We start from the raw sequence: 14,496 nt of genomic DNA on the forward strand, positions 1-14,496 counted from the left end.
GTTGCCCTGCGCCGGACCTGTTCCAATTCTAACGCATCTTTTTGGAGAGGGAGTGGCCTGAACTGCGCCAAGGCACGGTGCCCTGTGTGTTTGGGGATGGCATTATGATATTTTTCTGCCTTATTTTCTCTCCCTTTCCTAATGGTTCCCAAGCTGTGTCTACACTGGCGTGATCTTGTGCCAAAGCGTCTGCTCTTGCGCAAAAACTTGCTGCCTGTCTACACTGGCCGTGTGTTCTTGCGCAAGTAAACTGATGTTCTACTCTATGAAATCAGGGCTTCTTGTGCCAGAACTATGATACTCCTGCTCAGGAATAAGTCCTTTTGCACAACTGTTCTTGCGCAAGAGGCCAGTGTAGACAGGCAACATGAATTTCTTGCGCAAGAAAGCCCTCTGGTTAAAATGGCCATCAGAGCTTTCTTGCGCAAGAAAACGTCTACACAGGGATGGATGCTCTTGCGCAAAAGCACATGCCAGTGTAGACGCTCTCTCCTGGAAAAGTTTTTGCAGAAGAACTCTGCCGCAAAAGAGCTTTTGCGTGAGAACGCACCAATGTAGAGGTAGCCCCAATATCTGCTTTGCTTTTTTGACTATTGCTGCCCACTGAGCCGATTTTTTTCAGAGAACTATCCGCCTCAGCTCTCCTCCAGGCATCTGGTGTGAAGGCAGATTCAAGCGAGAGGTTACATAGCATAGTTCACAGTTTTGCAGATTCCCGTAGAACTCTTGGGTGAATCCCGTCTGGGTCTGGTGACTGAGTCCCGTTTAATTGATCCGTTTATTCCAAAACCTGCTTCATCTGCAACTGCCCTTCAGATCTGTCACCTAAAAAGATTGGCTGAGGTGTGCGAATATCCCCCCCCCCCCGTCCAGTGCAAAGAATCATTTAGCGTCTTTCTCGAGTGCTCCTTTAGCACTTAGATTGTCCAGAGGCCCCACCGATGGACTGGTTGGCCGGCATCCTGCTTCTGAGGTCCTTAAAGAATGTGCCGGTTTTGTGTCTTGAGCCTGTTGCTATTCAGATCCTCCCTTGGCCTGTCTAATTATGCTTTTACACTTGACTTGCCAAAGTTTATGCTCCTTTCTATTTTTCTTGCTATTTTCCTCTTCTGGACCCTCCGTTCTTTATCTTCCTCGCTTTTGAGATCAGCGCTGGAGGAATGTCCCTGTTTAACCCGGCCCGTTTCCTCTGCGCAGGGAGAGTATCTACCAGCAGCTGTCTCAAACATCCCCCGACAACACCAACAAGAACATCAGCCAGTACAGCATCGACCCTTCCACTCGCTACCCCAACATCAACCTCCAAGCCATAAAGCCCAACCAGGTAACTTCTCCTCCCTGCCTGGTTATCTCCACTATCCCCCTACGGCATTCTTATTCCTGCCGGCTGCTGCCCAGGGACAGGCGCAGCAGCGTGTACGTCTGCACATCTTCAGAGCCAGTGGAGAATCCAGGAACGAACTGTGCAGCTGCAGGAATGATCCATGATGTGCACAGTCCTAGTGAGCAAGCAAATGTAGCTAGCTCTGGGGAGGAGTCAGCGGTGAGCTCTACGGGTTGCTAGCCACCTTCATGTCCGAAGCAAAGGGCTGTGTGCAAAGGGCTCCTTGCATTTCCTCCATTGGTGTTTTGGCCTCCCCTCCGCGGGAGCGGAGACCTGTTGTCCTGCAGTGTCCGTGACCGGGTCTCCGGTGTCTCTCTCTGTAGGTCCGTGACTTATACATGGTGGGGACGGTGGAGATTGACCATAAGAAGAGGGACAGCCAAGACAGCACAGGCAAGTCTGGGGACTCCCCCTCCCCAGCCTCCAGCTGCATGGATGCCCCCACAACCTGCTTCCCGCCCCCGTGCGCGTGCCACCTTCCTCACCCTGTAGAAGCAACAGCTGGGGGAAGCTTCCCCTGCTACCCAGCATCTGAGCTGTGTCCTGGCCTGACCTCACTTCCGTCAGAGCCCCCTTCTCTCCGGCTCTCCACCCCTATTGCCAGCCTTCCTGTTGCTCTTCCTCCGTGTGCCCACTCACAACCGAGCAGCACTGGGGCTCAGTGCCCTCGTGGTGGGACATTCGGTGCCTTCTGGCTCCTCCAGGCCTCGCCCTCCCGCCCCATTTCCACTCCCCCTGCACTGTGGGAGCCGGGGTGTCAGCATGCTGCCGGTGGCTGGGGATCCGACATGGGATGTGCCTGCCTCCCTAGAGCTGCTCTTCCCTTGATTTTTGGGAGGTGGCCTTGGGAGCCATTTGCCCCCCAAAGGCCGCAGGTATCGCCATGGGAACCCTGAATAACACAGTGGCGCACAGACAATCCAATAAGTTCTTGGACTGCATTGGAGACAACTTTTTATTTCAGAAGGTTGAAAAGGCTACCGGGGGAAGCTGTTCTAGATTTGATCCTAACAAATAGGGAAGAAATGGTTGAGAATTTGAAAGTGGAAGGCAGCTTGGGTGAAAGTGATCATGAAATCATAAGAGTTCACAATTCTAAGGAAGGGCAGAAGGGAGAACAGCAAAATAGAGACAATCAGGAAGGCAGATTTTGGTAAGCTTAGAGAGCTGATAGGCAAGGTCCCATGGGAATCAAGACTGAGGGGAAAAACAACTGAGGAGAGTTGGCAGTTTTTCAAAGGGACATTCTTAAGGGCCCAAAAGCAAGCTATTCCGCTGCGTAGGAAAGATAGAAAATATAGCAAAAGACCGCCTTGGCTTAACCACGAGATCTTGCATGATCTAAAAATAAAAAAGGAGTCCTATAAAAAATGGAAAGTAGGACAAATTACAAAGGATGAATATAGGCAAACAACACAGGAATGCAGGGTCAAGATTAGAAAGGCAAAGGCACAAAATGAGCTCAAACTAGCTCCGGGAATAAAGGGAAACAAAAAGACTTTTTATAAATACATTAAAAGCAAGAGGAAGACCAAGGACAGGGTAGGCCCACTGGTCAGTGAGGAGGGAGAAACAGTAACAGGAAACTTGGAAATGGCAGAGATGCTTAATGACTTCTTTGTTTCGGTCTTCACCGAGAAGTCTGAAGGAATGCCTAAGATAGGGAATGCTCGTGGGAAGGGGGTAGGTTTAGAAGATAAAATAAAAAAAGAACAAGTTAAAAATCACCTAGAAAAGTTAGATGCCTGCAAGTCACCAGGGCCTGATGAAATGCACCCTAGAATACTCAAGGAGCTGATACAGGAGGTAGCTGAGCCTCTAGCTATCACCTTTGGAAAATCATGGGAGACAGGAGAGATTCCAGAAGACTGGAAAAGGGCAAATATAGTGCCTGTCTATGAAAAGGGAAATAAGAACAACCGCAGAAACTACAGATCAGTTAGTTTAACTTCTGTGCCAGGGAAGATAATGGAGCAGGTAATTAAGGAAATCATCTTGCAAACACTTGGAAAGTAGTAAGGTGATAGAGAACAGCCAGCATGGATTTGTAAAGAACAAATCATGTCAAACCAATCTGATAGCTTTCTTTGATAGGATAACGAGTCTTGTGGATAAGGGAGAAGCGGTGGATGTGGTATACCTAGACTTTAGTGAGGCGTTTGATACAGTCTCGCATGATATTCTTATCAATAAACTAGGCACATACAACTTAGATGGGGATACTATAAGGTGGGTGCATAACTGGCTGGATAACTGCACTCAGAGTAGTTATTAACGGTTCACAGTCATGCTGGAAAGGTATAACAAGTGGGGTTCCATAGGGGTCTGTTCTGGGACCAGCTCTGTTCAATATCTTCATCAACGATTTAGATATTGGCATAGAAAGTACGCTTATTAAGTTTGCAGACGATACCAAGTTGGGAGGGGTTGCGACTAATCTGGAGGATAGGGTCATAATTCAAAATGATCTGGACAAATTGGAGAAACGGTCTGAGGTAAACAGGATGAAGTTTAATAAGGACAAATGCAAAGTGCTCCACTTAGGAAGGAACAATCAGTTTCGCACATACACAATGGGAAGCGACTGTCTAGGAAGGAGTACGGCAGAAAGGGATCTAGGGGTCATAGTGGACCACAAGTTGAATATGAGACAGCAATGTGATGCTGTTGCAAAAAAGCCAACATGATTCTGGGACGCATTAACAGGTGTGTTGTGAGCAAGACATGAGAAGTCATTCTTCCGCTCTACTCTGCGCTGGTTAGGCCTCAGCTGGAGTATTTTGTCCAGTTCTGGGCACCGCATTTCAAGAAGGATGTGGAGAAATTGGAAAGGGTACAGAGAAGAGCAACAAGAATGATTAAAGGTCTAGAGAACATGACCTATGAGGGAAGGCTGAAAGAATTGGGTTTGTTTAGTTTAGAAAAGAGACGATTGAGGGGGCACATGATAGCAGTTTTCAGGTATCTAAAAGGGTGTCATAAGGAGGAGGGAGACAACTTGTTCATCTTGGCCTCTGAGGATAGAACAAGAAGCAATGGGCTTAAACTGCAGCAAGGGAGGTTTAGGTTGGACGTTAGGAAAAAGTTCCTAACTGTCAGGGTGGTCAAACACTGGAATAAATTGCCCAGGGAGGTTGTGGAATCCCCATCTCTGGAGATATTTCAGAGTAGGTTAAAGAAATGTCTCTCAGGGATGGTCTAGTCAGTATTTGGTCCTGCCGTGAGGGCAGGGGACTGGACTCGATGACCTTTCGAGGTCCCTGCCAGTCCTAGTATTCTGTGATTCTATCCCAGGATGGGCTGGGGGAGCTGTCGCCTCAGGAACTAGGAGCCAGTCTCCTCGCCCTCTCCACGAGCCACACGCCCTGTGCTGCCGTCCCAGGAAGTGCCCTATCCCCAGCCCTGTCCCCTCGGTCCCAGACCAACGCCCTTAGGCCTGTTGCGCTCTCTCCTCTCCAGAGGTCGGCCGGGCCTACGAGGAGCTCCTGAGCTGGTGCCAGACCCACACGGCGGGTTACCGCGGCGTCGCAGTGACGGACTTCACCCGCTCCTGGACCAGCGGCCTGGCGCTGTGCGCCCTCATCCACCGCTTCCGGCCCGACCTCCTGTAAGGCTCCCAGTGCCCCTCAGGGAGCTGGGGACACGCGTGTCCCTGCAGAGCGGGCGGGTGGCTGCGGCTGGTAGTTCCGAGGGGCTGGTTGGGGGTGATGTGTGTTTTGTGTTGGGATGGATGGTGCCTGCTTTTACCCCACCGTGCACCCCCCGGACTCCAGTTATTTCTCCCCCTGCCAGCGTTGCTGAATGTTGCCGTGTGTGACCCCCCGGTGCTGCCCAATGCTGAGGGTATTTCTCCTGCCACGGCCGCTTCCAGCGTTTCCACCAGGCACCGGGCGGGGGGCTGTATGCAGCTGCCTGGCTCTCGTGCGCTTAGCGTGGTCCTTCGCCGGATGAGTGGGGGGGATCTAAGCCAGGCTAGCTCCTGAGTCTGATGCGCTGTCACCGGTTTCCCCTCCCGCTCGGCTGAGCCAGGCCGAGCTCTGGACCCCTGCTCGGCCTCCCTGACAGCCCGTTCCTGTCCCTAGAGATTTCAAAGCCCTGGACCAGCACAGTCCCATCGGGAATAACCAGCTGGCCTTGGACGTAGCGGAGCAGGAGCTCGGCATCCCGCCCGTCCTCTCCAGCCCCGAAATGGCCTCCGTGTCCGAGCCCAACCAGCTCGGCCTCGTCACCTACCTGAGCCAGTTCTACGAAGCCTTCAAGCCTCCCGCAGGTGAGACGCCTCGGGGCCCTGGCAGGGGCAGGGCTGGGGCCCTGGCAGGGGCAGGGCTGGATCCCGGGGGCCTACGCTCCCTGCCCTGCAGCTTCTCAGCTCCAGCTGTGGCCAGGATAGGCCATGGCGGAAAGACTGGGAGACACTGGGCCAGACCATGGGGCTGGCTGCTGAGCGGTTCCCTTGGCAGGGGACTCAGGGTTAAAATTGACAATAAGTATCATTGAGTTTTCCCCCAACCTCGGGGGCTCGTGTGACCTGTGGGGCAGGCTGTGCACATGTGCTGAGGAACGCGGCCTCCCCTGCCGGCCCATGCACTAGGCGCTCGGCTGGGCCTGGCCCCTGCCCCTTCCACGAGCCTGTCTTCTCTCTTGCAGAGCCAGAGGAGACAGCGAGGAAGCTGCAGGTGCCCCGCGGCACCCGGGGAGCCGTCCTCTTCCTTAGCAAGCTCCAGAAGAGTCTGAGCCTGACTCGCAAGCGCACCCAGGTAAGTGCTCGGCGTGGCGGGTGCTGGGGCCAGGGCTGTCCCTTGCCTACGGCCCAGGCGCTCACGAGGTCCGGCACCCCGAGCCAACCTCTCCCTGGCAACACAAATGCCTGCGGTTGGCCCTGGGGACCTGGCGCCCTGGGAGACCCTCTGCCGTAGTCCCTGAATGTCCTGCTGCCACCGCGTCTCACCCAGGGCGCCCCGCTGTGATTTCAGGACAGTGCCCAAAAGGAGGCTGAGACCAAGAGGACGAGGAGAGAGGCTGGGGTGAGTTTCCCGCGTGCGGCCAGGCCGGTTTAGGAGCTAGGCTGCGGGGACCTGGTGTGCCAGGTCTGGGCCCCGGGCTCATCACGCTGTGGGGGCAGCAGGCTGTGTCCCAGGGAAGGGAGCACTTGCTGTTGCTCCCCAGCAACCTTTGTAGCTGCCGGGAGCAGCGGGAAGCCACGCTGGGGGGTGTCAGAGAGGGGAAGGGGTGAGGATGGGTGTCGTCAGTGCCTGGCTCCATGTCCATGACAGCAAGGCCCTAAAATCTGCGTCCGTTAGTTCCCTCGCCTTCTCCAGAGCCCTGGCACCGGATCCCAGAAGGGCGCGTGGGCGCCGGGGGTGTGGGGCGAGCGTGGTACTTCCAGGCTGTGCGAGGAGCACGGGTGGACAGATCAGACCATGGCTGACCGATTGTGCACACGCACGTGCAGGCCTCAAGCCCCTTCCGGACCAAGGACCCGCGTGGAAGGGTGCTGGCTCCAGGAGCCGCTGGGCTGCGCGCCGGCCAGAGCCCTGCATTGAGCCTGCCCCTCTTGGCTTGCTGTGTAGCTGGACTCCGGGTCGGACGGCGACTTGTCCATTGCTCACCTGGCCCAGGGAACTAACAGCCACGAGCAGCCGCAAGAGATGGAGACCGGCCCTTCCGACCCCGCGCCGGGCGGGAGGCAGGTGAGTCTGTGCTCCCTGACAGCCACCTTGCCCACCCGCCGTGGGGTGGGACCGGCCGCCACCTGCGTTTTCTGGGATGGGGGGGGAGGGGGCTTTCAAGGGACATCCTGGCCCAGTTTTAAAGAGCTCCAGGGTGAGGGTGGAGGCAGGGAGCCGTCTTGCATCCAGGCTGGGCGGGGGCTGGGGTATTCAGAGGAGCAGAGCCCATGTCTGCACTGGAGGTGTGAATTGCAGCCAGAGGAGACAGACCCATTCGAGCTCGTGTGCCAGGGGAGGGCCTGGCCGCCTGGGGGGTGCGTACCTGGCGGGCGAGCCGGTGGGGCCGGGGGGCTATGCTCTGTTAGCACTAGCATCTCCTCGCTGGAACTCCCGCCTCCTGCCCCAGAGCAGATGGGCCCTTAGAGCCCGGCCCTGGGGTTGGGATAAGGGGCTGAGCAGAGCAAGGCTTTCAGGGACCCCTCTCACCCCCTCCCCACAGAAACTCGCCATTTCTGTCCCCTGCCCTGGGCCCAGCAGGCGGCTGGCGCTCAGGTGGGCCGGTCGGTAGCGTGCGGGAGCAGCGCAGGGCAGCTGCAGCGATGGCCTAGCTCCAAGGCTTTCTGGCTTCCTCCGCAGAACTCGCTCGCGTCCCCCGCGGAGAGCAGCGACGCCTGTTACTTCTGCGGCCGGCGGGTGTACATCCTGGAGCGGGTCAGCGCCGAGGGGCGCTTCTTCCACCGGGGCTGCTTCCAGTGCCACCGGTGCGGCACCACGCTGCGCCTGGGGGACTTCGCCTTCCACGAAGATGACGGTGAGGGGGGCGGTGCAGAGACAAGCCCCGAGACACCGGCCGCCAGGCGCGGGCTGGGCTCCGTGACCCAGAACGGCAGCTCTCAAGCTGCGAGTAACAAGGCCAGCCGGCCTTGGGTTGGCTGAGTCCATCTGTCCCAGTGGAGAGGCACCCGTGCCCTGTCTGCTCTGCTCGTGCCCCGTCCTTGGCCTGGATTTCCCATCTCCCCATTGGGCGCCTGTGCCAGCTGGCGGCTGTGATGTACCCGGGGTTATTTTTCAAAGGGGAGGGGTCATGGAAACAGTGGATTGTTATTAATGCCCCTGGGCCTGGGTTTTTCTCTTCAGCTCTTCCAACACCCTCCCACTCCCATTCAAATGGAGAGGTCTAGGCATGCGGGTGTGCGCATGTGTGTGGAAGAGGGGAGGTGTGTGAGTGCACCCCCCTCTGCAGCCAACCCCCAGCCTCCACATGGTTGGGGTACTCGCATTCCCTACAGGCAGAGCTGTGCTCATGGGAGACAGAGTGGGAGGTGGTTTTAAATAAAACAATAGCTCCTCCTGCAGTTTGCTGCTAGGGAGTTGGGCTACCGCTCGAGTTTCATTAAATGGCTGAATTATTCATCACGGCAGAGCACCAGCAATTCCTTGTAGGATTTTCCGTGGGGCACTTGGCACCGAGGCGCCCTCTAATTTTTTCCATCTGTGTGTAGAATAAGCTTTGTTATGTGCTTAGGTAACCCCCACACGAGTGGGTGTGGTTCACCGTCCCATGCTGGCTCCTAGGCCACTTACCGCGGGAGATGAGAACAAGGGAGCTCCGCAGCCTAAGCAGAGAGCCAGCCGGCTTCATAGCTCAAGCTGTAGAGCAGGGGTGGGCGAAAGGGCCTCCACGGTCAGGATCCGGCCCGCCAAGTGGGTGGATCTGGCCCGTGGAGGCCCTGCTACTCCCCTGCCCCCAGGCCAATTAGGACCTGGGGGCAGGAAAGCGCACGAAGCCTCCTCTCGCCCTGCCAGGAGCATGTGGCGCTTTGAAGCGCCATGTGCTGCTCACAGGGCTGGGCGAGAGCAGAGGAGGCTTCCCGCACTCCCCTGCCCCCAGACCCTGCTTAGCCCGGGGGTGGGGGACCATGCCAAGCCTCTTCCAGGGCATGGGTGCCTAGGGGGACAAAGGGACTCCCCCAGACCAATCACGGTCTGGGAGTGGCGTAGCCCCGCCCCTTCCCATTTAGGCCCTGCCCCTTCCAAAATTTTTGAAGTGGCCCCTGGGCAGAAATGATTGCCCACCCCTGCTGTAGAGGCTCCTACACTAAGCTCCAGAGAGCCCCCGGTTCAAATCCGCCCGGTGATGGTTACACTTAGAGGCTTGTGTGGACGGGCCCCACCAGTGGAGACGGGCCGGGGGTGTTCTGCTCATCAGCTGGGCGGCACTGGCACCTCTCCTGAGCGGGCTCAGCTCGCAGGGAACACTGCTCGGCACCACTGCTACGTCAGTGCAAAATCCCTCCCTGGCAAAGTCCAGCTATGGGAAGAGGGTCTGAGTTACAGGCCTGGGCAGAGACCAGGACGTGGCTCCAGGTCCATTAGGTTTGCAGCCTGCTTGAAAGGAGCAGTGTCATCCTCAAGCCATGTGCTTAACCGCAGGCTGGACCTCCCTGGTCGGACACCCACGGGACCTGAGCATCCTGAACTAGGGAGTTAGCCAGACCAGACCAGGAGGCTCCTCTCCCAGCCGTCGGCACCAGTCCTGACCACGGGGATCCGCTCCTGGCCCCGGCCAGGGCTGCGCTCCCTGCCACCAGCCCAGTAGGGGCTCCCAGCTGCCAGACTTGTTGCCGCTGGTTGGGGCTCCTAGCTGGGCTCTCTGGCCCAGCAATATCCATGGTCGTGTTGCCTGACCAGAGACTGCCAGATTCCAGTGGTTCCACCTGCACCTTCACCTCCATTCCTGAGACCTCCTGGCTTTGAAAAAGGAAGAGGAGTGTGAAATCCAGCCTGCTTGCCACTATGCCTGGTTTCCTCTTTGCATTGCTTGCAGATGGCCAATGAGATCCAGCCATTGTCAGTTTCCTTTCTGTTGGGATCTGTCCAGATTGCACAAAACAGGTGTTCTGTAATTTGGATGAAAATAGCAGTGAAGACATGAATCATACAATCATAGAACCACAGAGCTGAAGAGACCTCAGGAGGTCATCAAGTCCAGCCCCCTGCACTAGGCAGGACCAATCCCAACTCAATCAACCTGGCCAGGGCTTTGTCAAGCCAAGACTTAAACACCTCTAGGGATGGAGACTCCACTACTTCCCTAGGGAACCCATCCCAGAGCTTCCCCACCCTCCTAAGGAAATGGTTTTTCCTAATATCCAACCTGGACCTCCCCCACTGCAACTTGAGACCATTGCTCCTTGTTCTGCCATCTGTCACTACTGAGAACAGCCTTTCTCCATCCTCTTTGGAGGAAGTTGAAGGCTGCTATCAAATCCCCCCTCACTCTTTGCTTCTGTAGACTAAACAGACCCAACTCCAACATGGCAAGGGGGCTGTTAATTCAAGTTAGTGGCTCAGAAGAACGCCCTCGGGTAGCCTGGGGTTGGACTCAGCCTGCCAAACTGAGTTGTGTCTGCACTGAAATGAAGAACACACTTTTTTTTTTCAGTGTAGACAAACCCTTCATCAGTTTCCTGGTCAGGTTTGCAGCCCTGTGTGTTATTTGCCTGTCTAACCATGGCAGGGGGGATGTTTGCTTAAACACAAGCATTTTCAGGAGAAAACAATTGAAAAACCAGCCCCAGGAGGATATTTCTGCTGACTGTCAGGTTTATAAAAGCTGCTTTTGTGTGTTTAATGTAGTTACTTTTGGGTTCACCAGATTTGCTGAAAGGACACGTTGTCTTCAGTAGGACTGCGACAGTAACAAAGATAGAGGAATATAGCCGAGCTGGTGCAGCGTAGGAGGGAGCTGCAGTAAGCAAACGAAGGCTGATTAAAAAAGCTGCATGACTGATTTATAATATTTATATATTTAACCAGCTTCAGCCCATTTCCCCCCCTCCCCCTGCTCTTGGGTTCTGCTGCTAATCTAACACAGGCAGGAGGTAGCTCCATTTCTCTTCTTCTAGTCTGACCCTCCCTCCAGGTATGGTTATTACTGCAACCTTTGGTCCAGACCCCACCCAGCCCTTGGTCCTCAGTTTTAATTATTTTCTATTTGCCTAGGAGCCCAATCAGGCCCCGGTCTTTGTGCAAGGTGCTGTACAAGCACAGCACGGAGAGACTGTAAGCTCCTTGGGGCAGGGGCTCCGTATAAGACGTTGGCAGCAGCTCTGCGATCCTCCTGTGACACTGTCTGGTTTCTCCCCCCCAGGACACTTCTACTGCATGCTGCACTATCCGACTGCCCGCAGCGTGGATGGGCCGGACAGCGAGCCCCGATCCGTGCCACAAGAGGTGAGTGGGACCCTGCCGTGCCCGCACCCCTGGGGACGTGCCCAGCGCTGGCAGCTGGGTAACACGGTCACACAACTGCCTGCTTTTTAACATCCCCCGTTCTAACCCTCTGCGTCTGGCCCCTGCTAGGACCTCTCCCAGCGCCCCCCCGGCTGCTCTCCCTCCGAGGCCGGCAGCCAGGGCTTGGCCACTGGGGCGGCGGAGCTGAGAGAGGAGAACCCAACCCCTTTCCCGAAGGAGCCGGCAGTGGCGCAGCCTGCAGAGCTGTGGGAGGGAGCTGTTCCAGCCGGAGAAGACACAGGCGCCGGCACGGCAGACATGCAGCAGCCTGCAGCCCAACCCCACGCTGTGCTGGAGGATAATATGGGAAGGCCCGTCTCCTCCGGTGGGGCAGGCAGGGCCCAGCCTGGGGACGGCCTCGGAGTCTGGGCCCACAGCCAGTCTCCGCAAGAGCAACAGCGTCGCCGTGAACCTGGCACCGTGGGCGCAGCGCTGCCGCAACCCAGCCCAGAGCCTCGGCCTCTGGAAAAGGGGCCCCCGCCCCCAGACTTCGGGCAGGAGGAGGAGGAGACCAGGAAGAGGAAGAAAATCCAGCTGTCGCCCTTGGAAAAGCTCAAGCTGTCCACGCTCCGCCTGACCTTGGACTCGGAGACGCAGAGCCAGGGGGGCCCTGGGCAGCACCTGGCAGGTTCGGAGCCGCTGCAAAACGCTGCTCCGGCGAGAGCCCAGGTCAGCTGGGCTGAGCTTGAATGCAGCGAGGAAGAGGAAGGTAACTGCAGTTCTGAGTGTCTGGTGCAGCCGAATGCTCGGTTCTCCAGCCATGCTCTCCCTCCCCCCTCGCTCCCAGCAGACACTGCCCCTCCAGAGCACCCCCATGACTTGCAGGGCAGAGAACTGCCGCGCTGGTGGCTGATCTCCTTGTCTGCAGCAATGTTGCATCAGACTGTAACCGCGGCCGGGAGGGTGGGTGAAGGTGCCTACTCCCCTAGCTAGCTGGGTCAGCCTGTGCGCTCTGAGCTGCTGTGTGCAATGCGGGGCAGTGACAGAGGACAGGCACCCGGCTCACAAAACCCACCATCACGGTTGGGTCCAGCTGGCTGGCCCGACCCCAGACACAGGGCTGCGAGCGAGCCATGGAGAAGCCAGGCAGAATACACCCACAGCCAGCCACTTCCCCCTCCTGCGCCCTGCAGCACAGGGGACCTGACAGCTTGTGCAGCAGAGCTGTACGCTGGTTGCCAGCAGGCCTGCCTGGGCTAGTCCTGAATCTGCTTTTGTCTGCCCAGATGGAGAGGAGACCGAGACCGACAGCGATGGCGAAGAGGAGCAGAGCCAAGACCTCGGGTACTTCCGAGAGAATGTGAGTGTGATGAGTTTGAAGTCGATCGATGTGTTAATCCAGCACATCAGCACTGGAAGGGCTAGAGATGGAGATTCCACAACCCCCCTAGGCAATTGATTCCAGTGTTTACCCACCCTAGAACCATAGAGCTGGAAGAGACCTCAGGAGTCATCAAGTCCAGCCCCCTGCCCAAAGCAGGATCAATCCCAGCTCAATCATCCCAGCCAGGGCTTGGTCAAGCTGAGACTTAAACACTTCTAGGGATGGAGATTCCACCCCCACTCTAGGGAACCCATCCCAGGGCTTCCCCACCCTCCTAGGGAATAGTTTTCCCTAATATCCAACCTAGACCTCCCCCTCTGCAACTTGAGACCAACCTAATGTCCAATCTAAACCTCCTTTGCTGCAGTTGAACCCATTGCTGCTTGTCCTATCCTCAGAGGCCAAGGAGAACAATTTGTCTCCTTCCTCCTTGTGACACCCTGCAAAGAGACGGGTGGGGCGGTTCGCCACCTGTGTACATTGTGGGCTACGCTACCTGTATGGCCCTCAGGATGTCACATGGGCCACAGCTGTGAGCGGCCTGGGCTGCAGTCCTGCAACAGACGAGCACTCATGGAGCTATGTGGGTGTGGCTGTGGGGCACAGAAGGCCCGTTCAGGGGGCCTATCTACACTACAAGGTTTAACTTGCAGTAAGTGGGTCCCAGAGTCTGTTTCACCTTCCCCCCATCCCTTTGCCTTCTGTCCTCACCTTGATGTAGCTGGCAAGCCACCTGGGGCAGAACCCAGCCTGTGGCTTGGCAGTGGAGGGGTGCATCAAGAACTATAAAGAATAATTGTAGTGGATTCAAGCAGCCCCAGGCCCTGCGGGCAGCCCTGGTCCCCTTCTGACCTTGGCTCTTGTGTTGAACTTCCAGTGTCTCCTGTCTGTGGGCGAAAAGGAAACATGTCCCACCTGGAAGAGAACGCTGACCCGCCGCGCCAAAGAGGCAGAGATGAAGAGGTTCTGCAAAGCCCAGGTAACGCTGACAGGAAATGCAATTGGGCATCCTTCGTTTGCCATGTGTGAACTCCTGACGCATCTCGCTAGAGTTCCTTCCCCGCCCACTCTCGCCTTCTCTTGGGCGTGGATTCGGATGGGTACCAGATGGGCAGATGACCTCAACTGCGGGGGGTGAGGGAGGGGGGTTGCAAGCACTCTGGAGGCCAGGATTCAAATTCAAACGTATTGAAGAATTGGCCTGACATTAACAAGGTGACAAAGTGCGTCACGTAGGAAGGAAAAGTCAAACGCGCACAACTGCTACACGATGGGGAATAACCAGCCCCGGCGTGGCACAGCTGACGAGGTGGATCACCGAGTGACCGAGAATCAACGTGCTGCAGCCATGAGAGGAGCCTCGCTGGCATCCGGAGGCGTTGTCTCCTGAGCGCCACGCGGACGTGGGAGGGGACTGTCCTGCTGTGATTGGCACTGGGGAGGCCTCCGCTGGAGGCCCGGGTCCTGTTTGTGGGGTCCCGCTTTAGGGAAGAGGTGGACAAATTGGAGAGAGTCCAGAGGAGAGAAACAAAAAGGATGAAAGGCTCAGACAACCTCATTGCAGGGGGGGACCTTTAAAAAAAGGCACGTTCAGCCGCAGGGCTGCTGAGAGGGGAGGGGGGAGGAGCAGTTGCCCTGAGACCCGGCGGGCTCTGGCTCTGGCACTACCAGCCGGAACTCTGAGCCCTTTAAATTGCCACTCAAGCCCCGTGCGGTGCTAAGGGCTGGCTGTGCTAGCCCCCCCTCTTCCACATGAGGCCCCTCCCCTTCTGGGGGATCTAGAGTTGAGCCCGCTCCTCCCCCATTGCCCAAAGTCTGTCGCC

At 56.7% G+C, this 14,496-nt stretch overlaps 1 protein-coding gene across 6 annotated transcripts in view; it reads left to right on the forward strand.

Annotated features, from left to right (window-relative positions):
- MICAL1 (microtubule associated monooxygenase, calponin and LIM domain containing 1) overlaps window positions 1-14,496 on the forward strand; it is a 47,518-nt gene that overhangs the window by 27,397 nt on the left and 5,625 nt on the right. For all 6 annotated transcript variants that reach the window (XM_075909977.2, XM_075909981.2, XM_075909982.2 and 3 more), the window contains exons 10-21: window positions 1,198-1,324; window positions 1,708-1,777; window positions 4,844-4,991; window positions 5,467-5,654; window positions 6,032-6,141; window positions 6,358-6,408; window positions 6,955-7,074; window positions 7,690-7,864; window positions 11,207-11,289; window positions 11,419-12,058; window positions 12,576-12,649; window positions 13,551-13,652. In XM_075909977.2, coding sequence (XP_075766092.2) covers window positions 1,198-1,324; window positions 1,708-1,777; window positions 4,844-4,991; window positions 5,467-5,654; window positions 6,032-6,141; window positions 6,358-6,408; window positions 6,955-7,074; window positions 7,690-7,864; window positions 11,207-11,289; window positions 11,419-12,058; window positions 12,576-12,649; window positions 13,551-13,652 — 1,888 coding nt within the window. The remainder of the gene's footprint in view (window positions 1-1,197; window positions 1,325-1,707; window positions 1,778-4,843; window positions 4,992-5,466; window positions 5,655-6,031; window positions 6,142-6,357; window positions 6,409-6,954; window positions 7,075-7,689; window positions 7,865-11,206; window positions 11,290-11,418; window positions 12,059-12,575; window positions 12,650-13,550; window positions 13,653-14,496) is intronic.

Source organism: Pelodiscus sinensis, chromosome 27, assembly GCF_052426305.1.
Source record: "Pelodiscus sinensis isolate ZL-2025 chromosome 27, ASM5242630v1, whole genome shotgun sequence".
Lineage (NCBI taxonomy): Eukaryota > Metazoa > Chordata > Testudines > Trionychidae > Pelodiscus > Pelodiscus sinensis.